Source organism: Jaculus jaculus, chromosome 10 (genome assembly GCF_020740685.1).
Source record: "Jaculus jaculus isolate mJacJac1 chromosome 10, mJacJac1.mat.Y.cur, whole genome shotgun sequence".
Lineage (NCBI taxonomy): Eukaryota > Metazoa > Chordata > Mammalia > Rodentia > Dipodidae > Jaculus > Jaculus jaculus.
Window position 1 is genome coordinate 41,206,471 of NC_059111.1, and position 25,104 is coordinate 41,231,574.

The 25,104-nt window shown below is 41.7% G+C and overlaps 1 protein-coding gene across 1 annotated transcript; it reads right to left on the bottom strand.

Annotated features, from left to right (window-relative positions):
• Positions 1-507: 507 nt before the first annotated feature.
• Positions 508-2,429, bottom strand: Khdc3l (KH domain containing 3 like, subcortical maternal complex member). The gene is made up of 3 exons (XM_004660408.2): positions 2,261-2,429; positions 965-1,144; positions 508-857 (listed from the first exon to the last, which is right to left on the bottom strand). Exons 1-3 carry the CDS (start codon positions 2,427-2,429, stop codon positions 508-510), a joined length of 699 nt encoding a protein of 232 aa, XP_004660465.2.
• Between the last annotated feature and the right edge of the window lie 22,675 nt (positions 2,430-25,104).

Sequence of the window (25,104 nt, forward strand, 5' to 3'; positions counted from 1 at the left end):
TGCTCGCAAATACTTAACACAGAGAAAACAAAAATAAATAGCCTACACAATTATCTCAGTTTCTAGGGCAGAAGTAAGACTATAAAGGACTCATTTGCTTCAAAACACCCATACTGAGCCAGGTATGGTGGTGTACACTTTTAGTCCCAACACTTAGAAGACAGAGGTAAGTTGATTGCTGAGTTCAAGTCCAGTGTGGAACTACAGAATAAGTGCCTAGAGAAAAAAACCAAACCAAACAAAATGCCATAATGAAATCTAATCCTTTGTATGCTAACAAAATGAAAAAGAATTACTCTGCACAGTCTTCCACTTAAAACAAACAGCCAGGCAGCATTGAAAACCCAGTTTTACTATTTAGGCCAGACTAGTCTGGAGCTCAGAATCCTTCTCCCTCAGCCTTCCTGTGTGCCCTCTGCTCATCCTGGCTTTCACATCTGAGTCAACAATATCCTCATAACCTGGTAACCAGATCCCAGGTAGCACCTGGAGGCCCCTGGACTATGTCTAAAGACTGTTCCCTGTCTCATGGACCTCCGCTGGAGAATGCTGGGTCTCTACCTCAGGAACAGCCTCAGGAAACTTGTGTGAGCCAGACTCCGGGACCTCCATGGGCGGTGGAAGCTGGGTGGCCGGCCCGGGGACCTCCATGGAAGGCAGCGGCTGGGTGGTGGGCCCTAAGACTTTGGGCGACTGCTGGTTGGCAGCCTCATGGACTTCCACTGGAGACTGCTGGTTCTTGATCTCTTGAGCAAGCGCCTTCTCTGAGTGAGAGAAGAGTAGTGTGAGGTAGCCAAACCTGTGTCCACACACCCTGTCCACAAAAGTACTGTCTTCCCTCTGGGTAAGGCCCAAGACTGCCAAACAGAAAGCCAATTTAGCCTTCTTGGGCAGACAAGAAGCCTCAGGTCACCTCCCAAGGAGTAGGGTTTGCTGGGTGGACCTCCCTACTCCCCAGCCATACTTTGCACCAGCTGCTGGTGGAAGTGGTCAGACAGGTGCTTGATCATCTCTGATACATCCTGTTGGTAATAAGGCCGACCAAATATCAAGATCTCAGCCTCGCCTTCAGGGTCCCACTGATTCACTCGAAGCAGAGTGTGGGTCACACACTCGACGTGCGGGATGTGCTCACCATCCGTACCTGGATAGGGAGCACAGTAGGCATGAGGGTAGGTTAGAGGGCTGAGGCAGCAGGGTATGGGGTTGGGGCTACAACCACAGGAGAGGCTTTCTTTGGGATATGCTCAATCAGGGAGGATGTAAGTAGGGGTAGAGGAAGGAGGTATGAATTGAAATTTCCAAAAAGTGCTGCATCTACTTGTAACAAGGCAATGAGCTGACAACTTCTGTGATCACAGAGTTGGGATGTTGCAGGATCAGAGCCAAACTACCTGGGCTACCTTTAGCCCCTTAATAGCCATTTATTGCCCACCTCTGTGTCTAACCTAACATCCACATGACTGCCAGTTGATCAGGTGTGACCTTTTTGGAATGTGCAAACAGACTCCCAGCTGCCACTAACCCAAGGGCTGAGAATGTTATCAGATATCATATGATTTCCACCCTTTGCTATAACCAGCCTACCTGATGGCCAGCCAATTTTTTTTTTCCCCCAGGTAGGGTTTCACTCTGGCCCAGGCTGACCTGGAATTCACTATGTAGTCTCAGGATGTCCTCGAACTCATGGCGACCCTCCTACCTCTGTCTCCTGAGTGCTGGGATTAAAGGCATGCGCCACCACACCCAGCCCAGCCAATGTATTTGAGAAGTGTCTTGATTTATGACTTTCTTTTGTTCTGTAACTATTAAACCTTCATGAAATTGTTAATACATTGGAACATGGAATTGGGATAACCTAAATCTGTGTTCCCAGGCCATGGTCACTCATATTTGGCTCCAGAATAAACTATCTTGTATTTGCTTTGAGGCGAGAGCTATGTGTATTGTGCTGACAGAGGCAACATCCAACCTTACCTTCCACAACCAAAGGAGAACAATTGTGGGTCTGTTTGCATCAGCTTCAAGTTTGGAATGGGGCAATTACCAGTTTGTTTACATTAGTCACCATATAGTTTAAAATGTGTCCTGTAGCTTGGAATGTGCAAATAGCAGCCCAGTAGTATAGGATAACCAGTCAGAATATGAGTAACACTGTAAGGAAGACACTTACTGGGTATAAGAGCCACACTCTTGGGTCCAGCCTATGGAGAAGAATTGCTGCCTCTTTTATTGAGAAACCTGTAATAGGCCTACTCACCAAACACTGCTTCCACCAGCCAAGCCTCCAGGCGAACAGCTTTGGGACTCTCCAGATACTCAGAGTGGCACCAGCTGGGCAGCTTGCTGAGGTTTGCTAGCACCTCAAATATCCTTCCTTCTCGCTGCTGGAGCTGCACTAGCGACTGAAACCGCTTGGGAGTGGCCATACTGCGCTGCGGAAAACCAAGCCCGTGAAATGAAAGCCTGGGCCTATTTCAAGGGATTTTCATCTGCCCCTCCCCACTCACATCCTTCTCATTGGATCCCAGGCCTCGCTTCTCAATACCAGAAGCTTGGCTTCTCCTGGGGGCCCCACAAATGCATTGGCTTCCAGGCAGGATCTTTTCCCAGTGTACCTGGTTGGCGTCTGTCCCAATAGGAGCCATTGGCAGGTTGCAGAAGTCTTAAGCAGGGAGCCTGAAAGGTGAAGACAGTTTCAAAGACTTAGGGGCAGACCTGACACCAGGACAGAATTTCTTACTGAAAAACCTGTTGATACGTGCAGTGTTACCCTCTTTACTTAGAGCTCTGATTTCCTCTTGAACCTCTCCCTCTGCGCTCCTGCCCTCTGGACACCATGTTTCCAGACTCCATTTTCTTTCTATTACTTTTGGTTTTGAAACGGGGTTTGTTTCCTGGCCCAGGCTGAGATTATAGGTGGGTGTGGGTTTCAGATTTTGATTACCTTCCTGAGACAGCTGAGCCTGGCCAAGGGAAAGCACATTAATGAATACAGCTATATACACGTGGCTTGGTTACCAGAGGGCATCACATTTCTAATGCTTCTAATCAAAGCAAATATATTTCCATTTAGTTTTCTTTCTGATTTAAAGCATTATTTATTAGTTGCTGCTTATGAAGATGAAGTTATAACTCTAGTGTCAGTAGTTGAAGTCTTTTAAAAATATTTTACTGCCGAGCGTGGTGGCGCATGCCTTTAATCCCAGCACTCGGGAGGCAGATTAGGAGGATTGCTGTGAGTTCGAGGCCACCCTGAGACTACATAGTTAATTCCAGATCAGCCTGAGCCAGAGTGAGACCCTACCTCAGAAAAACAAACAAAAATTTTTTTTTTTTTTTACTTATTTGAGAGAGAGAGAGAGACAGAGAATCAGCGTGCCAGGGCCCCCAGCCACTGCAAACAAACACATGACACATGGGCCACCTTGTGCATCTGGCTTACGTGGGTAGTGGGGACTTGAACTTTGGTCCTTAGACTTCACAAGCAAGTGCCTTAACTACTAAGCCATCTCTCCAGGCCAGTTGAAATCTTATAACCAGCAGAAACCCCTAGAAATCAATCAGTCTCCTGGTACTTTCTGTGAATGCTTCATAGGCCAAGGAAGTGTGTGAGAAATAGTAAAAACTTTAAATTTATTTTTATTTTCATTTATTTATTCATTTGACAGAGACAGAGAGAGAGAATGAACGGGTGTGCTAGGGCCTCCAGCCTCTGCAAAGGAACTCCAGATGCATGCGCTCCCTTGTGCATCTGGCTAGCATGGGTCCTGGCGAATCAAACCTCGGTCCTTTGGCTTTGCAGGCAAATGCCTCAACTACTAAGCCATCCCTCCAGCCAAAAATAGGAAAATTTTAATAGGGCCAAGAAAGGTCTTGAGACATGAGCAGAAGATGAATTAAGAGATGAAGAATGGGGCTGGAGAGATGGCTTAGCGGTTAAGCTCTTGCCTGTGAAGCCTAAGGACCCTGGTTCGAGGCTCGGTTCCCCAGGTCCCACGTTAGCCAGATGCACAAGGGGGCGCACGCGTCTGGAGTTCGTTTGCAGAGGCTGGAGGCCCTGGCACGCCCATTCTCTCTCTCTCCCTCTATGTGTCTTTCTCTCTGTGTCTGTCGCTCTCAAATAAATAAATACATAAATTAAAAAAAAAAAAAGAGAGATAAAGAATGTCAGCTTACACCAGAAAAAAAAAAAAAAGATGAAGAAAGACAAATCCTGTTTGGATGGTCAGAAGGTAGAGTTATAGACATTTGTCGGTAGGCAGAACAATTAGGTGAAAAAAATTTTTTGTTTTGGTTTTTCGAGGTAAGGTCTCACTCTAGCCCAGGCTGACCTGGAATTCACTATGGAGTCTCAGGGTGGCCTCGAACTAACGGCGATCCTCCTACCTCTGCCTCCCGAGTGCTGGGATTAAAGGCGTGTGCCACCATGCCTGGCTCCATGAAAATTTTTTTACACTTATCATATATCAACTTGAAACTCGAGGATCTCAGCTGCATTATCATCCCACCTGGAAATTATGGATCATTAGAAAAACAAGAAAGAACTTTAAGAACTTAACAGTTAAGGCACTTGTAAGCCTAAGGATCCAGGTTTAATTCCCCAGGACCCACATAAGCCAGATTCACAAGGTGGTGCATGTGTCTGGAGTTCATTTGCAGTGGCTAGAGGACCTGGCACACCCATTCTCTCTCCCCCACCCTCTCTCCTTTACCTCCTCTGTCATAAGTAAACAAAAATGGGGGGGGGGGAGAGAAACTGGCTTCTCTTTAAAAAAAAAAAAGAAAAGAAAGAACTTAAATTTAAGATGCCATCACAATCCAATTAGCATCTCTGAAACTCTCTGATCTGAAACTTGTTTCTTACACTAAGATATACAATTGTTCTTTAGTTGGCCTAAGAGGTATAATACAGTTCTGGTAATGCTTCTGTTGTGGCGTGTGTTCAGAGAGATCTTTGACTTATTTGAAGCTTCAGAATTGGGTATAAAGACATTTAAAAGAACTAAAATCATAGTATGATTAATTATGTTAAAACTCCTACACCGGGCCTGGTGGTGAACACCTTTAATCCCAGCACTCGGGAGGCAGAGGTAGGAGGATTGCCATGAGTTCGAGGCCACCTGAGAATACAGAGTGTATTCCAGGTCAGCCTGAGCTAGAGTGAAATCCTACCTCAAAAAACCAAACAAACAAAACTCCTAGCTAATCTAGGCTCACACACCTGTAATCTTAGCACTTCATAGTTGGAGGCAAGAAAAGGAGTTCAAGAACCTCTTCAGTTACATCAGGAGTTTGAGTCCAATTTGGATTACAGGTACTGGAGACACTATCTACAAACAAACACCCCCAAATGAAAAACCAAGCTGAGCATGGTGGTTCTTGCTTATAGTCCTGGCACCTAGAAGGCTGAAATAAAAGGACTGCTGTTAAAGAATGAGAATGGATTCACCAGGGCCTCTAACTTCTGCAAACAAACTCCGAATGCATGTTACTTTGTACACCTGGGCTTTATGTGTGTACTGGGAATTGAACCTGTGCCATCAGGCTTTGTAAGCAAGTACCTTTAATTGCTGAGCCATTTCCCCAGCCCTGGATTGTATTCTTGAGCCTTCTGTCTCAGTTTCCCTAATGGTGAGATTAGAGGGATGTACCATTATGATAACCTGCACTTTCATCCCACTCTTAATGGGGTACCACCTTAGAGGGAGTGAGACATCATAAAGCTTTATGTCTCTGAGGTTGTTGTCCTTAAGTTTCAGCCTGTAGGTCTTCATTGCAACAGGGCTTCTGCAGAGTCAGCACCTGGGGAAGGAGTGGAAGTGGGCAGATTTGAAGGTTGCAGCTGGCCTTTCTTCTTTATCAGCTGCCTCTAGATATGGCTTTGTGAACTTCCAGGAGTCTCCTCAAATGGGTACAGCAGACCAAGGACAAAACTTCAGTGAGGGAAGAGGACCAGCTGATTTTCACTGCACATGGGAGATACTGGTTGAAAGCTGTCTATGTCTACTCAGCAAAGAGTACTGGATTATAAACTGTTAGATGTGTGCTGGGGGTATAGCTCAGTGTTAAAACACCTGCCTAGGAGTCTTAGCTTTTGACTCATGGGTATTAGAAGTGTATGCTAGCCGGGCATGGTGGCACACGCCTTTAATACCAGCACTTGAGAGGCAGAGGCAGGAGGATTGCCATGAGTTCAAGGCCAGCCTGAGGCTACACATAGTGAATTCCAGGTCAGCTTGGGCTAGAGCAAGACTACTTTGAAAAACAAAACAAAAAGAAAAATATATAAGTATATGCTTCCACAGCCAGGCATGGTGGTGCACACCTTTAATCCCAGCACTTGGAAGGCAGAGGTAGGGGGATCTCTGTAAATTTGAGACCAGATTGAAACTACACAGTGAATTTCAGGTCAGTCTGGGCTAGAGCAAGACCCTACCTTGAAAAATTATTTTAAAAGTTCATGCCTGCTCACAATCTATTAATGACACAAAGGATTAGAAATAGTATGCATACTATTATCACTTGTTCTTGCAGTTAATAAAAAGAACACCAAGCTCCACCTCGAGGGATGGAGCCCTGAGCTTCCAGCTGTTAAGCAAGCACTCTATCACTGAGCTTTCTCCTCTTCAAATTTCCACTAAACTATCAGCTGCTTTATCCAGCAATCTCAGAATGTGGCATAAATTAGTAATCCCTCTCTCATTCCTATTTCTCTATTTACTTCATGACATTGATGGATCAACACGCACTCTTCTAAAACTTTAAATTCCACAAGTATGAGTATTTTGGCCTCTTGTTTCCTACTCTTTTCCCAGCTTAGTGTAAATACTCAGATACAAGTACCATGAGACTAGGGATCATTTCCTTTTTATCAGTGTATGCACAGTACCCAGAATAGCATCTGCTAGTAGCTTAGAGGCCCTGCCATACCCAGCTTTTTTTCTTCCTCCCTTCTTCCTCCTTTCTCTCTTTGTCACAAATAAATAAATAAAATAAAGTAAATAATTTAAAAAATACTCAGGGTGGTCTTGAACTCACAGTGATCCTTCTGACTCTGCCTCCCAAATGTTGGGATTAAAGGCGTGTGCCACCACACTTGATACAAGTACAAGTAATTTTTAAATCAATTTCTCAGAAATGCCCATTGTTTTCCTGATTATTGTTATTTATTTGTTTCTTTGTTTTGGATTTAACCCAGGATCTTGAACATAGTAAGTAAGCACCCATTGAGTTATATATCCAGCACACATGTCTGTATTTCCACCAAAAAAATATTGCTTTGAAACACCAAATAGAATTGTTGGAAAGTTACCAGATTGGAAAATAGAATTAGGATAGTGTTTCACATCAAGGAAGCAGTCCTGTGTATGGGATATACATTTATGTCTATGATGCATTGTTTGTTTGTATTTTTGTTTGGTTGGTTGAGAAAGAGTCTTATGTTACCAAGTCAAATTCAAGTGCTGGGATTAAGAGTATATGACACACCAAGTCTGAAAGATAACAATTGTCAACCAATGGTACTTTATCCTACAAAGCTATCCATTCAAACAGATGGAGAAATAAGGACATTCCATAACAAAAGCTGGGGCTGGAGAGATGGCTTAGTGTTAAGCGCTTGCCTGTGAAGTCTAAGGACCCTGGTTTGAGGCTCGATTCCCCAGGACCCACGTTAGCCAGATGCACAAGGGGGCACACGAGTCTGGAGTTCATTTGAGGTGGCTGGAAGCCCTGGCATGCCCATTCTCTCTCTATCTCCCTCTTTCTCTCTCTGTCTGTTGCTCTCAAATAAATAAAAATAAACAAAAGAAAAGAAAAGAAATTAGAAAGGTTGCAAGTAAACAACCAAATGCTTTACCTTAAAGCCTTGGAAAAAGAAGAACAAGGCAAACAGAAAATCAGTAGATGAGAAGAAATAATAAAGATTAGGGCAGAAATTAATGAAATAAAAACAAAAAACATCCAAAGAATCAATAAAACAAAGAGTTGATTCTTTGAAAGGATAAACAAGATTGATAAACCCTTAGTAAATCTGACCAAAAGAAAGAGAGAAGAGATACAAATTAATAAAATTAGAGAAGAAAAAGGCACCATTACATATACCAGAGAAATTTAAGAAATCATAGGGACATACTATAAGAACATATACTCCACTAAGTTTGAAAATATGAAAGAAATGAATAATTTCCTTGATTTATATGACTTGGCAAAATTAAATAAAGCTGAGATTAACCACTTAAATAGACCTGTAACAAGTACAGAGATCCAAGTGGCTATCAAAATCTCCCAACTGGCAGGGCATGGTGGTGCATGCCAGTACTTGGGAGGCAGAAGTAGGAGGATCATCCTGAGACTACATAGTTAATTCCAGATCAGTCTGGACCAGAGTGAGACCCTACCTCAAACAAACAAACAAACAAACAAACAAAAAAATCTCCCAACTAAAAAATGTCCAGGCCCAGAAGGATTCACTGGTGAATTTTACCAGACCCTCATGGAAGAACTAACACCATTGCTTCTTAAGCTTTTCCATAAAATAGAAAAGGAAGAAATACTACTGAACAACTTCTACAAAGCCAGCATCACCCTGATACTAAAACCAGACAAAGACAGAACAAAATAAAAGAGTCTGTAGAAAATCTCACCAATAGAATGGATGAAGGAAAGGACAGAATATATAAACTAGAAGACCAGGTGGCAGATCTAATACAGTCTAACAAAGAGAAAGACAAACTAACAGGAAAGTATGAATGGGAATGTCCAGATACTTGGGACACTATGAAAAGATCAAACATAAGAATTCAGGGTATAGTAGAAGGAGAAGAATTTCACTCCAGAGGCATAGTAGGTGTTTTCAACAAAATCATAGTAGAAAACTTCCTCCAAATTGGGAAAGAGGTGCCAATGCTGATACAGGCATTGTTTAGAACACCAACCAGACAAAACCTGGAAAGAACCTCTCACCATATTATAATTAAACTATCAAGCATACAAATCAAAGAAAATATATTGAAAGTAGTTACAGAGAACTGAGCTGATAACCTCCTCCATGTAGACCAGCTGACAGAAAGCTGAAAGAAGCCATTCTACATGCAGTTCAATGGGAGAAAGAGATACCACCAGTGAAGATACTCAACAGTGGACACTACAAGCCTTATAATTGGACAGCCAGGCCAAATGAGCCAACAAGTGTAATAGTGGCAAGTCTATCATGGTGGAAACCAACTGCCCTCCAGTTGGACTGGAGGCCCAATCCATGGGAAGGAATACATCCCTGATACTGAAAACTTAAAACAGGGTTAGTCATGAGCCCTCGGGGTGTAACATCTGCTGATGTCTGGATAAGTGTATATACTATGCTTATCAAACTTCCCAGTAAGCACTTCTCTTAATATTTATACCCTTATATTAATGCTACTGTCACTTTGGGTAGAGAATCTTCTCTTTTTGGATAGCAGTGACCTTGGAACGACTCAGAAGGCATCATACTGCTCAAAAGAAGTGACTGGAGTACTGAGTAACAGCTTGATCACACCTTCCAAGACTCAGGGTCTAATGTGGAAGGGGTGGCGGAAAGAATGTAAGAGCCAAAGGAAGGGTAGGACTCCTTACAACATGCTCCCTCCAGACATAAAATGGCCTGGATGTCCATGACCTCATAGTGCCTGACACTACCTACACAAGACCATCATAAGAGGACGAAAAGATCATGACATCAAAATAAAAGAGACTGATTGAGATGGAGAGGGGATATGATGGAGAATGGAATTTCAAAGGGGAGAGTAGGGGGAAGAGGGTATTATCATGGGATATTTTTCATAATCATGGACAATGGTAATAAAATTGAGAAAAATATAAAATAAGATAAAGTACCTTGGAATAAACCTAACCAAGGAAGTGAAGGATCTCTACAATGAAACTTTAAAACACTCAAGTGAGAAATTGCAGAAGACATTAGGAAATGGAAAAATATCCCTTGGTCTTGGTTCAGAAGAATCAATATTGTGAAAATGGCAATCTTACCAAAAGCAATCTACACATTTAATGCAATACCCATCAAAATTCCAATGGCATTCTTCATGGAAATATAAAAATCAATCCAAAAATTCAATTGGAATCACAAAAACTCTTGAATATCTAAAACAATACTAAGCAACAAAAATAAGGCTGGTGGTATCACCATATCTGATTTTAACCTATACAACAAGCCATAGTAACAAAAACAGCATGAGACTGGCACAAAAACAGACATGTAGATCAATGGAACAGAATAGAGGACCCAGATGCAAGTCTGGGTAGGTATAGCAACCTGACATTCGATAAAAATGCCAAAAATACTCATTGGAGAAATACAGCCTCTTCAGCAAATGGTGTTGGGAAAACTGGATATGTATCTGTAGAAGGATGAAAATAGATTCTTCTCTCTCTCCATGCACAAGAATTAAGTCCAAATGGATTAAAGACCTTAACATAAGACCTGAAACTCTGAAACTTCTAGAGGAAAAAGTAGGGGAAAGCCTTCAACATATTGGTCTTGGCAAAGACTTTCTGAATACAACCCTAATTGTTCAGGCAATAAAACCACAGATTAATCACTGGGACCTCATGAAATTACAAAGATTTTGCACTGCAAAGGACATAGTGAAAGAAGCAAAGAGGCAACCTGCAGAATGGGAAAAATCTTTGCCAGTTGTACATCTGATAGAGGATTAATATCTAGTATATACAAAGAACTAAAAAAATTAAATAATAAGAAATCAAACAAGCCAATTAAAAAATGGGCTATGGAAGCTGGGCATGGTGGTGTACGCCTTTAATTCCAGCACGTAGGAGAGACCCTGAGACTACATAGTGAATTCTAGATCAGCCTGGGCCAGAATGAGACTCTACCTTGAAAAACCAAAACCAAAAACAACAACAACAAAAAAAAGTGGGCTATGGAACTAAATAGACAGTTCTCAAAAGAAGAAATACAGATGGCATATTAGCATCTAAAAAATGTTCTAAATCCCTAGTCATCAGGGAAAGGCAGATTAAAACCACGTTGAGATTCCATCTCACTCCTGTCAGATTGGCCACCATCATGAAAACAAATGATCATAAATGCTGGCAAGGATGTGGAAAAAGAGGAACCCTTCTACCCTTCTACTGTTGGTGGGAATGCAATCTGGTCCAGCCATTGTGGAAATCAGTGTGACAGCTGAAAATAGATCTACCATATCTACCACATCTACCAGCTATAACACTCCTAGGCATATTATCCTAAGGACTCATCTCATTACCTTAGAGATACTTGCTCAACCATGTTTATTGTTGCTCAATTCACAATAGCTGGGAAATGGAACCAGTGTAGATGACCCTCAAGTGATGAGTAGAAAATGAAGATATGGCACATTGATACAATGGAGATCCACTCAGCAGTAAAGGAAAATGAAGTTATGAAAATTGTGGGAAAATGCGTGGATCTGGAAATTATTATACTATGTGCAGTAACCGAGGCCTAGAAATCCAAGCATTGCATGTTCTGACTCATATGTGGATCCTAGCTTCAGATGACTGGACTTCTGTGTGAGTAGGAAGAAAACTCAGTAGCAAAAGGACCAGTAAGCTAAAAAAGAGACATAAAGGGAAGAGAAAGGAGGGTGGGGGGAGTACTTAATATGATGGTATTGTATTTATGTAAGTAGAAGAATAGATTAATGGGGGTGAAAAGGCCCAAGTGAGGTCAGGGGAAGAGAATGAGTAAAGGAAAGGTGGAGGGAGGGCTAATCAAAATCTGAGAGGATTTAAATAAATCATATAGAAACTTACTTTTTTGGACAATGGAACACTCAGGAGCCATAGATTGTTGCTAGAAAATTATCAGCGCCAGGGATGGGATACCTTCCAGTGAGTTATTGGCCAGGGAGGTCCCTGATGCCCCCAAAACATTATAGGCCATTGCCAAGGCCCTTGGTTTCCCACCAGGAATAGACCCTATTGCTGAAGACTCCACATATTTGGGCTGTAAGGCCACTGAGAAATCCTGCTGGAACTGAGCTGATAAGCTCCTCCATGCAGACCAGCTGACAGAAAACTGGAAGAAGCCATTCTGCATGCAGTTCAATGGGAGAGAGAAATTACCAGTGAAGATACTCAAGAGTGGACACTGTAAATCTTAACTTTTGCCAGCCATGCCAAATCAGCCAATGGGTTCAATAATGGCACGTCTGTCATGGTGGAAACCAACTGCCCTCTAATTGGACTGGATGCTCACTCCATGGGAGGGAATATATCCCAGATACTGAAAACTTAAAACAGGGGTAGTCATGTGCCCTAGGGGTGTAACATCTGTTGCTGTCTGGCCAAATGTATATACTATACTTATCTAACTGTTCAGTAAGCACTTCTCTTAATGTTCATACCAATATATTAATGCTACTCTCAGTTTTGGTAGAGAGCCTTCACTTTTCAGATGGTAGTTACCTTTGGATGACTCAGAAGGCTTCATGTTGCTGGAAAGAAGTGACAGGAGTGCTCAGCACTGCAATATCTCTATCACACCTTCCAAGGCTCAGGGTCTGTTGCGGAAGACATGGCGAAAGAATGTAAGAGCCAAAGGAAAGGTAGGATTCCTTACAATGTGCTCCCCCAGACACAAAATGGCCTGGATATCCATGACCTCATAGTTCCTGACACTACCTACAGAAGACCATCATAATAGGAGGAAAAGATCAAAGTAAAAGAGAGACTGATTGAGAGGGGGAGGGGATATGATGGAGAATGGAGGTTCAAAGAGGAAAGTGGGAGGAGGGAGGGCATTTCCCTGGGGTATTGTTTACAATCATGGAAGTTATTAATAAAAAAAGAAAAAAGAAAATAAAATAAAATATGGAGGCTTAAAAAATAAATTAAATAAATAAAAATAAAAGAACAATTGCTGTCCTTTTGGACAACATTTTATGCTGCTTGGTGAAACTGTAGAAGAAGGCTGAGTATATTGTAGTGAACAGTTCAGCAGCTAATGGTACTAGTGGGAGTTTGGTGCCAGTGACTACATATAAAAGAATCAATGGGTTGGGCAGCATCAGATAGCAGTTGAAGACCACTTTATGATACTATATCCACCACGGATTACATCCCATCACAGGAAACCTTTTCATTGCTGGCTAGGACAGAATAATATTCTACAATAAAAGCTCTACACATTTTCAAGGAGTTTGCTGGACTTTGAAACTCTAGTTTTGCATATAAAATTTCAAGCATTATTTGTTTGCTTTCATGCAAGACTCTTCAATGCTGTTCTATGTGCTTAAAGGGAATTTTGTAACAAGGCTGATGTAGTAAGCAGAGAGGTGATCCTTGTATACATCTTTTGTGTTTGAGATCAAGCTGAAACAAAAGCACTAGAAAGACATGGATTCATTTCTATAATGTATTTATTTAAATATATAACATGTTTTTTCTGATGAATGAATAATATTGTTATTGAGTCACTCGTCTGGTCTCAGTAGATGTAATTGTTATTAGAAAATGTGCTCACCTCAAGCTGCAGGGCAGGCTTAGCGGTTAAGGCATTTGCCTACAAAGCCAAAGGACCCATGCTTGATTCCCCAGGACTCACGTTAGCCAGATGCACAAGGGAGAGCATGCATCTGGAGTTCATTTACAGTGGCTGGAAGCTCTGGTGCACCCATTCTCTTTCTCTCTGTCACTCTCAAATAAATAAGCAAAAAAGCAATAAACTTTCTTATCTACATTTTTGTAAGTGAGAGATTTATTTTGCCTCATGGTTTGAGAGGATACAGTCCATCATGATGGGGGTGTGCTCCTCCTGTGGCTGTGGAACTTGAGGCATCTACTTGTCACATGGCACTGACCAACAAGCAGAGGTTGGGGCCAGAGGTAGGGCTGGGCTATAATCCTCAAGACACTGCCCAGTAACCCTCTTCCTCCAGCTAAGTTCACCTCCTAAAGGTTTCACAACTTCCCAAACAGACCTAGTGTTCAAATAACGAGCCTGTGGAGCACAATCCATATGCTCCCTACTCAAGCCATCTTATCTACATTTTTTGTTGTAATTTTTTATGAGAGAGAGAGCATCAGAGAGAGAAAGATAGAGAATTGGCACACCAGGGCCTCCAGCCACTGCAAATGAACTCCAGACATGTGCAACACCTGTGTGCATGTGTGACCTTGTGCGCTTGCAGTCACCTTGTGTGTATGGCTTATGTGGGACCTGGAAATTTGAACATGGGTCTTTAAGCTTTGCAGGCAAGCGCCTTAACTGCTAACCATTTGTGCAGCCCTTATCTACACTTCAGTAAAATTTTTGTTGTCAATTATTGTGTATTGTTGATATACTCATTTTTGTAGCACTAGGGAAATATCAGATTTGAAAGGAGGAAAAAATACTTAATTGTAGACTAGCTAGATTGGGAATGCATAGTTGAACATATACGTTTAACAAAATATGTTAAGCGTGTGACAGAAAAATGTATACAGTAAGGTCTATTAGAGTGTGTGTGTGTGTGTGTGTGTGTGTGTGTGTAAAGATAGTAACAGAGGCAGGATTTTTCTATGTAGCCCAGGCAGGCCTGGACTTGTAATCCTCCTGCCTTAGTCTCCAGAGTGCTAGGCTTGAAGGCATGCACCACCATGGGTGGCCATGCACTATATCTATTTTCAAAGTGATTCTATGTATATACAAAGATTATATATACGTGTAAATTTTTTTTCAAGCTATGGTCTCACTCTAGCCCAGGCCAATGTGGAATTCACTATGTTGTCTCAGACTGGCCATAGTAAAAATCTAGGGCCTGATGCCCTCTAGACTCGCTGGCCAGAGAGTCAGTGCTGGCAAGGGGTGTCATCAGTGTCATCAGGACAGCCTTTTCCCACTACACTGCCCTAGCCATTCAGTGGCTTTTCAGTGATGTGCTGTGTGAGGTCTGCCTTGGACAGGGCAGAGGCAGTCTGTTGATAGTTGGGACCCAAGGATGCTTTGTGACCAACTTGAATTGGAGGGTATACCTGGGCAGTGGTTGAGTTCCACCCCCTGATGGAGTTTCCTGTGGATCACACTGCCATGTCAAACGTTGCTCTGTCAGAAAGCTCTCAGATCCCAATTTAGTTGTAGCATCTGGATAAGAGTCTAAAGAGAACTTCCGGTTAAGATGGTGGTGTAGGTACCACGCCAAAGCAGCCTAGGGGGGGAAAAAGACCAAAAAAACTCAGCAAAATACACACTTTTACTAAAAAGTGAGATGTATAGGAAATTGAAGCGGCAGCAGAGAAGTAGAAGAGTTCCAGAGCATCCAGAGCCTGCACAGGCGGGAAAAGCGGCTCCAGTAGCTCGACCAACCGCCGCAACCGCGGCGCACCAGAAAGCCGCCAGACTCGGCTCGAGCCACAGGAAAAGCCAGGTGCGGGAGCTTTCCCTCACACTGCGCTCTCCGCAACTCCGGAAATGTGAGGGGAGAGCAGCAGCGAGCAGTGGAGGAGCAGACCGCGAGGTAGAAGAACGCGTGGAGCAGTGAGAGAACCAGAGCAACTGCGGACCCATCTCTCCCCCACCGCCTGAGCCCAGCTCCGGCGAACAGAGCAGCAGCCCGGGACCCAGCCACGCCAACAGCGGGACCCAAGCAGGAGCAGAGTTTGCAGCAACATCAGCGGCTCCAGCACCGGTAACAGCGGCACCAGCAGCAGCAGACCCAGGAGTGGCAGCAGTGACAGACTCGGCAGCAGCAGCTTCAGGGGGAGCAGCGGCAGTGGACACAGCAGCAGCAGCTTCAGCAGCAGAGGTGGCTCCAGCAGTGGCAGCTACAGCAGCAGCAGAGGCAGCAGCAGCGGTGGGTCCAGCAGCAACACCTTCAGCAGCAGTGGCTACAGTCCCAGCAGGGGCAGCTTGAGCAGCAGCAGTTCCAGCAGCAGGGGTGCTGATCTGCAGGGCCACACTTGCCAGGCTCGATTTGCCCCACAGGAAAAGCAAGTGCCCAGCTCCAGAAATCAGAACAGCAGCCCGACAACCCAGGCAGCAACTTGACTGAGACCAAAATCATCCAAGGTAACTGGGATTGCACCAGGGAAGGGTCTCACTTGGTCGCAAGCTGACTTGGATCCCTCAACAGACCAGAAATCTTAACCTCTTTGTTGATAGAGGATCTGGTCGTTACAATAACTACTTTGCATACATACTCGGGGCTGTTTTTGATTGAATGTGTACAGTGTTTAGTTAAATTTTAGAATCTACCTGTATTTTATTCCACTCAGCCTGCTTGAATACTCCTACAGCAGGGAAACTCAACCCCTAAGAACATCTTTGTAGATACTCTGAGAGTCTTAAGAGCCACACCTAACACCTTAAGGTCCTACCCTGAAAATATATTACATCAAATCAATTGATACAGCTAAGAATACTCAGCTAGCTAGAAAATCCAAGCATTAACTTAATCCAAGATGCAAAAATATATACATTATAACACAAGAAACACTAAAAAGCAAGACGATATAAACCCACCTAAAAGTATTAATGCATCAGAAATGTCCTCCAGTGAGAAAGAGTTAGAGGAAATGCCTAAGAAAGAGTTCAAAAAAATGATTGTAAATATGTTCAAAGAAGTCAGAGAACAAATCAAAGGAGTCAAAGAGGAACTTAAAGAGGAAATCAAAGGAATCAAAGAAGATGCAGGACACCAATTTAATGAAATAAAGAAGGCAATACAAGACATAAATAAGGAAACCAGTCAGAATTACTAGCAATGAAGAACACAGTTAATGAAATAAAAAACTCTGTAGAAAATCTCACCAGTAGGATGGATGAGGGAGAGGACAGAATATCTAAGCTAGAAGACCAGGTGGCAGACCTAATGCAGTCCAACAAAGAGAAAGACAAACTTATAGAAAAGTATGAGTGGGAATTTCAAGATATTCGGGACACTATGAAAAGATCCAATATAAGAATTCAGGGCATAGTAGAAGGAGAAGAACTCCACTCCAGAGGCATAGTAGGCATCTTCAACAAAATCATAGAAGAAAATTTCCCCCAAATTGGGAAAGAGGTGCCAATGCAGATACAGGAAGCCTTTAGAACCCCAGCCAGACAAAACCCAGAAAGAACCTCTCACCATATTATAATCAAACTTCCAAACACACACACCAAAGAAAAAATATTGAAAGAAGTTAGAGAGAAAAATCAAGTTACCTACAAAAGCAAGCCCATCAGGAATACAGCAGATTATTCAACACAAACTTTTAAAGCCAGAAGGGCTTGGAGTGATATATTCCAAGTTCTGAAAGATAACAACTGTCAACCAAGGTTACTTTGTCCTGCAAAGTTATCCATTCAAATAGATGGAGAAATAAAGACATTCCATGACAAAAGCAGGTTAAAGGAGTATTTGAAGACAAAACCAGCTCTACAGAAAATACTTGATAGAATCCTCCATGCTGAAGAAAAGGAAAAGCACACATATAAGGAACCTAGAAAAAACAAGCAATACTCAAATACTAGTTAACAGAAGAGAGCACAGGTAGAACCAGAAACACACACACACACACACACACACACACACAAAAATGGCAAACATAAATACACACCTTTCAATAATATCTCTTAATATCAACGGCCTCAATGCCCCAACGAAAAGACATAGATTTGCAGACTGGGTTAAAAAGCAGGATCCTACAATTTGTAGTCTCCAAGAAACTCACCTTTCTACAAAGGATAGACATTATCTTAGGGTGAAAGGTTGGAAGTTGGTGTTTCAAGCAAATGGGCCTAGAAAACAAGCAGGGGTTGCTATCCTAATATCAGACAGGGTAGACTTTAGTCCGACGTTAGTCAAGAAAGATAAGGAAGGTCACTTTATATTGATTAAGGGGACACTCCAACAGGAGGACATTACAATCCTAAACATATATGCACCTAACATGGGGGCTCCCAAATTCGTCAAACAAACACTATTAGAACTATGGTCACAGATAACACCAAACACAGTGGTGGTGGGTGACTTTAACACCCTGCTCTCATCAATTGATAGGTCATCCCGGGAAAAAATAAACAGAGAGGCATCTGGAGTAAATGAGGTCATAGAAGGAATGGACTTAACAGATATATACAGGACATTTCATCCAAAGGCTGCAGAATATACATTCTTTTCAGCAGCACATGGAACATTCTCTAAAATAGACCATATATTAGGACACAAAGCAAATCTTAACAAATTCAGGAAAATTGAAATAATTCCTTGCATTCTATCTGACCACAGTGGAATTAAACTACAAATCAGTAGCAAGAAAGGCTATAGAGCATACAAAAAAATCATGGAAACTAAACAATACACTACTAAATGATGAATGGGTCAATGAAGAAATCAAAAAGGAAATCAAAAAATTTATAGAGTCAAATGATAATGAGAATACAACATACCAAAATCTCTGGGACACAATGAAGGCAGTTCTAAGAGGTAAATTTATAGCCTTGGGTGCCTATATTAAGAAATTAGAAAGGTCACAAGTAAACGACCTAATGCTTCACCTTAAAGCCTTGGAAAAAGAAGAACAAGGCAAACCAAAAATCAGTAGACAGGAAGAAATAATAAAGATTAGGGAAGAAATTAATGAAATAGAAACAAAAAGAACAATCCAAAGAATTAATGAAACATAGAGTTGGTTCTTTGAAAGGATAAACAAGATTGATAAACCCTTAGCAAATCTGACCAAAAGAAAGAGAGAAGAGACACAAATTAATAAAATCAGAGATGAACAAGGTAACATCACAACAGATTCCAGAGAAATTCAAAAAATCATAGGGACATACTATAAAAGCATATACTCCACAAAGTATGAAAATCTGAAAGAAATGGATGATTTCCTTGATCTATATGACCTACCTAAATTAAATAAAAATGAGATTAATCACTTAAATAGACCTATAACAAACATGGAGATCCGAACAGTTATCAATAATCTCCCAACTAAAAAAAAGCCCAGGCCCGGATGGATTCACTGCTGAATTTTACCAGACTTTTAAGGAAGAGCTAACACCATTGCTTCTTAAGCTTTTCCAGGAAATAGAAAAAGAAGGAATTCTACCAAACTCCTTCTATGAGGCCAGCATCACCCTGATACCAAAACCAGGCAAAGATAGAACAAAAAAAGAAAATTACAGACCAATCTCCCTCATGAACATAGATGCAAAAATTCTCAACAAAATATTGGCAAACAGAATACAAGAGGATATCAAAAAGATCATTCACCCTGACCAAGTAGGCTTTATCCCAGAGATGCAGGGATGGTTCAACATACGCAAATCTATAAATGTAATACATTACATAAACGGGTTGAAGGACAAAAATCACATGATCATCTCATTAGACGCAGAGAAAGCATTTGACAAAATCCAACATCCCTTCATGATAAAAGTCCTACAGAGACTGGGAATAGAAGGAACATATCTCAATATAATAAAGGCTATGTATGACAAGCCTACAGCCAACATATTACTAAATGGGGAAAAACTGGAAGCTTTTCTACTAAAATCAGGAACAAGACAAGGGTGTCCACTGTCCCCACTTTTATTTAATATAGTTTTGGAAGTCTTAGCCATAGCAATAAGGCAAGAGACACACATAAAAGGGATACAAATTGGAAAGGAAGAAATCAAGTTATCATTATTTGCAGATGACATGATTCTATACATAAAGGACCCTAAAGACTCTACTAGCAAGCTATTAGAGCTGATCAAAACCTACAGCAATGTAGCAGGATACAAAATAAATACACAGAAATCAGTAGCCTTCATATATGCTAACAACAAACACACAGAGGATGAAATCAGAGAATCACTCCCATTCACAATTGCATCAAAAAAAATAAAATACCTTGGAATAAACCTAACCAAGGAAGTAAAGAATCTATACAATGAGAACTTTAAAACACTCAAGCGAGAAATTGCAGAAGACACTAGAAAGTGGAGAAACATCCCTTGTTCCTGGATTGGAAGAATCAATATCGTGAAAATGGCAATCTTACCTAAAGCACTCTACACATTTAATGCAATCCCTATCAAAATTCCAAAGGCTTTCTTCATGGAAATAGAAAAAACAATCCAAAAATTCATTTGGAATCACAAAAAACCTCGAATATCTCAAATAATACTGAGCAACAAAAAAGAGGCTGGTGGTATCACCATACCTGATTTTAACCTATACTACAGAGCCATAGTAACAAAAACAGCATGGTACTGGCACAAAAACAGACATGTAGATCAGTGGAACAGAATAGAGGACCCAGATGTAAGCCCAAGTAGCTATAGCCACCTGATATTCGATAAAAATGCCAAAAATACTCATTGGAGAAGAGACAGCCTCTTCAGCAAATGGTGTTTTGAAAACTGGATAAATATCTGCAGAAGGATGAAAATAGATTCTTCTCTCTTGCCATGCACAAGAATTAAGTCCAAATGGATTAAAGACCTTAATATCAGACCAGAAACTTTGAAACTGCTAGAGGAAAAAGTAGGGGAAACCCTTCAACATATTGGTCTTGGCAAAGACTTTCTGAATACAAATCCAATTGCTCAGGCAATAAAACCACAGATTAACCACTGGGACCTAATGAAATTACAAAGATTTTGCACCACAAAGGACACAGTGAAAAAAGCAAAGAGGCAACCTACAGAATGGGAAAAAATCTTCGCCAGCTATATATCTGATAGAGGATTAATATCTAGGATATACAAAGAACTCAAAAAGTTAAATAATAAGGAATCAAACAAGCCAATGAAAAAATGGGCTATGGAGCTAAATAGAGAGTTCTCAAAGGAAGAAATACGAATTGCATATAAGCATCTAAAACAATGTTCTACATCACTAGTCATCAGGGAAATGCAGATTAAAACTACATTGAGATTCCATCTCACCCCTGTCAGATTGGCCACCATCATGAAAACAAATGATTATAAATGTTGGCAGGGATGTGGAAAAACAGGAACCCTTCTACACTGCTGGTGGGAATGTAATCTGGTCCAGCCATTGTGGAAAACAGTGTGGAGGTTCCTAAAACAGCTAGAGATTGATCTACCATATGACCCAGCTATAGCACTCCTAGGCATATATCCAAAGGACTCATCTCATTTCGTTAGAAGTACATGCTCAACCATGTTTATTGCTGCTCAATTTATAATAGCTGGGAAATGGAACCAGCCTAGATGTCCCTCAACAGATGAGTGGATAATGAAGATGTGGTACATTTATACAGTGGAGTTCTACTCAGCGGTAAAGAAAAATGAAGTTATGAAATTTGCAGAAAAATGGATGGACCTGGAAAGTACTATACTAAGTCAGGTAACCCAGGCCCAGGAAGCCAAGCGCCACATGTTCTCTCTCATATGTGGATCCTAGCTACAGATGACTGGGCTTCTGCGTGAGAATGAAAATACTTAGTAGCAGAGGCCAGTAAGTTGAAAAGGAGACATAAAGGGTGGAGAAAGGAAGGGAGGAGGATACTTAATAGGTTGATATTGTATATATGTAATTACAATGATTGTAATGGGGAGGTAATATGATGGAGAATGGAATTTCAAATGGGAAAGTGTGGGGGTGGGGAGGAGGGAATTACCATGGGATATATTTTATAATCATTGAAAATGTTAATAAAAATTAAAAAAAAAAAAAGAGTCTAAAGTAAGCCCTTCGTGGTGCCCAGGGTTGAGCCCTGCCTGTCTCAGTAGCCTCTAGTTATGTAGGATTGGGGGTCTCGGGAGTGATCCCCAGAACTTTATGATCCCCAAGGTTTTGGTTCTGTCCTACCTTTCATAAACACAGACTCAAGAATAAAATGTGAATTATTAAGTTTATTTAGCGGGAAATCATAGGTTGTGGGATGTAGGAAATACTGCATAGTTTATAAGGTTTATTTAAGAGAAATTGATGTTTTAGAGAAAAAAAACGAGTAGAGCCACAAGCATGTGGAGGGGAATTAAACTGAGGGTTTTTTTGTTTGTTTGTTTGTTTATTTGTATTTATCTGAGAGCAACACAGAGAGAAAGAAAGAGGTGCAGAGAGAGAGAGAGAGAGAGAGAGAGAGAGAGAGCGCGCACCAGGGCTTCCAGCCACTGCAAACGAACTCTAGACACGTGTGCCCCCTTGTGCATCTGGCTAACGTGGGTCCTGGGGAATCGAGCCTTGAACTGGGGTCCTTAGGCTTCACAGGCAAGCACTTAACCGCTAAGCCATCTCTCCAGCCCATAAACTGAGGTTTTTAAAATATTTTTTAATGAATTTATTTATTTGAGAGATTGTGAGAGAGAAAGTGGCAAACAGATAGAGAGAGAGAGAGAGAGAGAGAGAGAATGGGCATGCCAGGGCCTCCAGTACTGCAAAGGAATTCCAGATGCATGCACCACCACCAGATGCATTTGGCATACGTCAGTCCTGGGGAGTCAAATCGAGGGCCTTTGGCTTTGCAGGCAAACGCCTCAACCACAAAGCTATCTCTCCAGTCCTAAACCGAGGTTTTAAAAGAGAAATTAGGGTAAAGTTGTTGGCACTTAGAAAGCAAAATCTCAGAATTTGTGTAGGGAGACCCAGGATGAACTTGCATGTCATCTGCTAGGTGTTTTTAGAGGAATTAAGAGGACAAACGGTGAGGCTCAACAGAAAAAACATGAAAGGGCAGATATCAAAGAAGAGACTAAGAGATTCAGAGTAGAAATGAGTGATGAAGAGTGCTACACTCATGGCTACCCTGAGTTTAGACTAAGTACACAAGTAGCAAGTCTAGGGTTGGTAAGAGGACCCATGTGGTAGATTCAGGGATCAGAGAAAGATTATACACGTAATTAAAGTGAGAAGTTACCTCAAACTATAAAGCAGAGGCAAGAGGAAAAATTTAGATCAAGGAACAATGCAATACTCTCCCACCCAGTGGGGGTAGAGGCCAGATGCAGGTGTCTCTGTGGCCTGAGCCAAGGGAAGACAAACACTCTCTCTCTCAGGGTCCTGTTCAGAGAGAAGAGAGGGAGGGGCTGGAAGGTTGCAGGTTTTATAGTATCAGATTCAAGTATGCAAGGGGAAGACCTGATTGGCTAGTAAATTGGGAAGATGAACCTTAGTGTCAGCCCATTTTGGGTCAGCCCACCCAGGTAGCATAGTCCAGTGTGGGCAGCAGGTGGCGCTTAATCCATTTTTGTGGTGGGATGTGGGGTGGCATCTCATGGTTCTCTTTGAACCTCAATCCGTAACTGAAACTGCCTAAACAAGTTAGCTGCAGCCTTCATTAGCACCTCTGGTGTTTACCTGCTTAACCATTGAGACAGGGAGTCAGGTGATCCAGTGGCTCCTAGTCGGCTATGCAGTTTTACTCACTGTCGTTGAGTAGTCCAAGACTCCAAAGCGGGAGGTGCAGAGGATGCCACAGAGGGTATTGTGATGTAGTGGCCTCTGAATCGGCTTCCTTTAAATGAAAGAGTAGCACATAGGTAATACTGGGTGGTAAGTGAAATTTTCTGTGGTTTCTTCTCATGAATACTTAGTTACTTTGAGCTTGGCTAGAAAGCTAAAGACCTTCTTCAAAGTACTTATAAAAAGTTATCTCAGCCGGGCGTGGTGGCGCACGCCTTTAATCTCAGCACTCGGGAGGCAGAGGTAGGAGGATTGCCATGAGTTCAAGGCCACCCTGAGATGACAGAGTTAATTCCAGGTCAGCCTGGACCAGAGTGAGACCCTACCTCGGAAAAAAAAAAAAAAAAAAAGGTATCTCATAACTGGGTGTGGTGGCGCATGCCTTTAATCCCAGCGGAGGAGGCAGAGGTAGGAGGATCGCTGTGAGTTTGAGGCCACCCTGGGACTATATACTGAGTTCTAGGTCAGCCTGGGCTAGAGTAAGACCATACCTTGAAAAAAAAAAAAAAAGAAAAGAAAAAAGAAAGAAATCTCACAAGAGCAAATGAGTTCATGGTGGCAATAGTTTTATTTAGTTAAATCATACCATCTTCTACCAGACCCCTCCCAACAATGCAGCAAACTTTAGTTCTGAGTTCAAAATATGTAAATGAAAGAGAAAGGAAGGGAGGAGGGTACTTAATAGGTTGGTATTGTATATATATATGTAAATACAATGATTGAGATGGGGAGGTAATATGATGGAGAATGGAATTTCAAAGGGGAAAGTGAGGGGGGGGGAGGGAATTACCATGGGATATTTTTTGATAATCATGGAAAATGCTAATAAAAATTTTAAAAATAAAAAAAATATGTAAATGAACAACAATAAGGCCTTCATTGTCATTTAACTCAGTGGTGAGGCAAAAATAATTGAGGGGCCTGATGATGGCCTAGACCTATAATCCCAGCACTTGGGAGGTAAAGGTAAAATAATCAGAAATTCAAGGTCATTTTTTGCTACAAAGGGAGTTTGAGGTCAGTCTGAGCTACATGAAACCCTGTCTCAAAAACCAGAGAAACTGGGCATGGTGGTGCATGCCTTTAATCCCAGCACATGGGAGGCAGAGGTAGGAGGATCACTTTGAAACTACATAGTGAATTCTAGGTCAATCTGGGCTAGACTGAGACCCTATCTCGAAAAAACAAACAAACAACAACAACAATAAAAAAAAAAAAAAAACAGAGAAGTAGCTGGGCGTGATGGCATATGCCTTTAAAATCCCAGCACTCAGGAAGTTTAGGTAGGAGGATTGCTGTGAGTTGGAGGCCAGCCTGAGACTACACAGTGAACTCAAGGTCAGCCTGGGCTAGAGCAAGACCCTATCTTGGAGATAAAAGAAAACCCAGAGAAGTAGACTAGGTGTGTGCAGTGTACAGGTTTGTACAGGCTTCAAAGTTGCCAGTAACTCTGGTCACCTCTCTGTTGGTTTTAAATGTGACACTGAACTTCTGGTCAAAGAAGCCATGGTGATGATGTAGAAAGTGTGAGGAAACTTTACTAGGAGGTGGTTTAGATAAACTCCCTGGAATTTCTTCTTTTCTTTTTAAATTAATTTATTTTTTATTGACAACTTCCATAATTGTAAACAATATCCTATGGTAATTCTCTCCCTTCCCCCCACTTTCCCCTTTGAAATTTTCTTTTGAAATTCTTTTTATGACATCTATAATACTT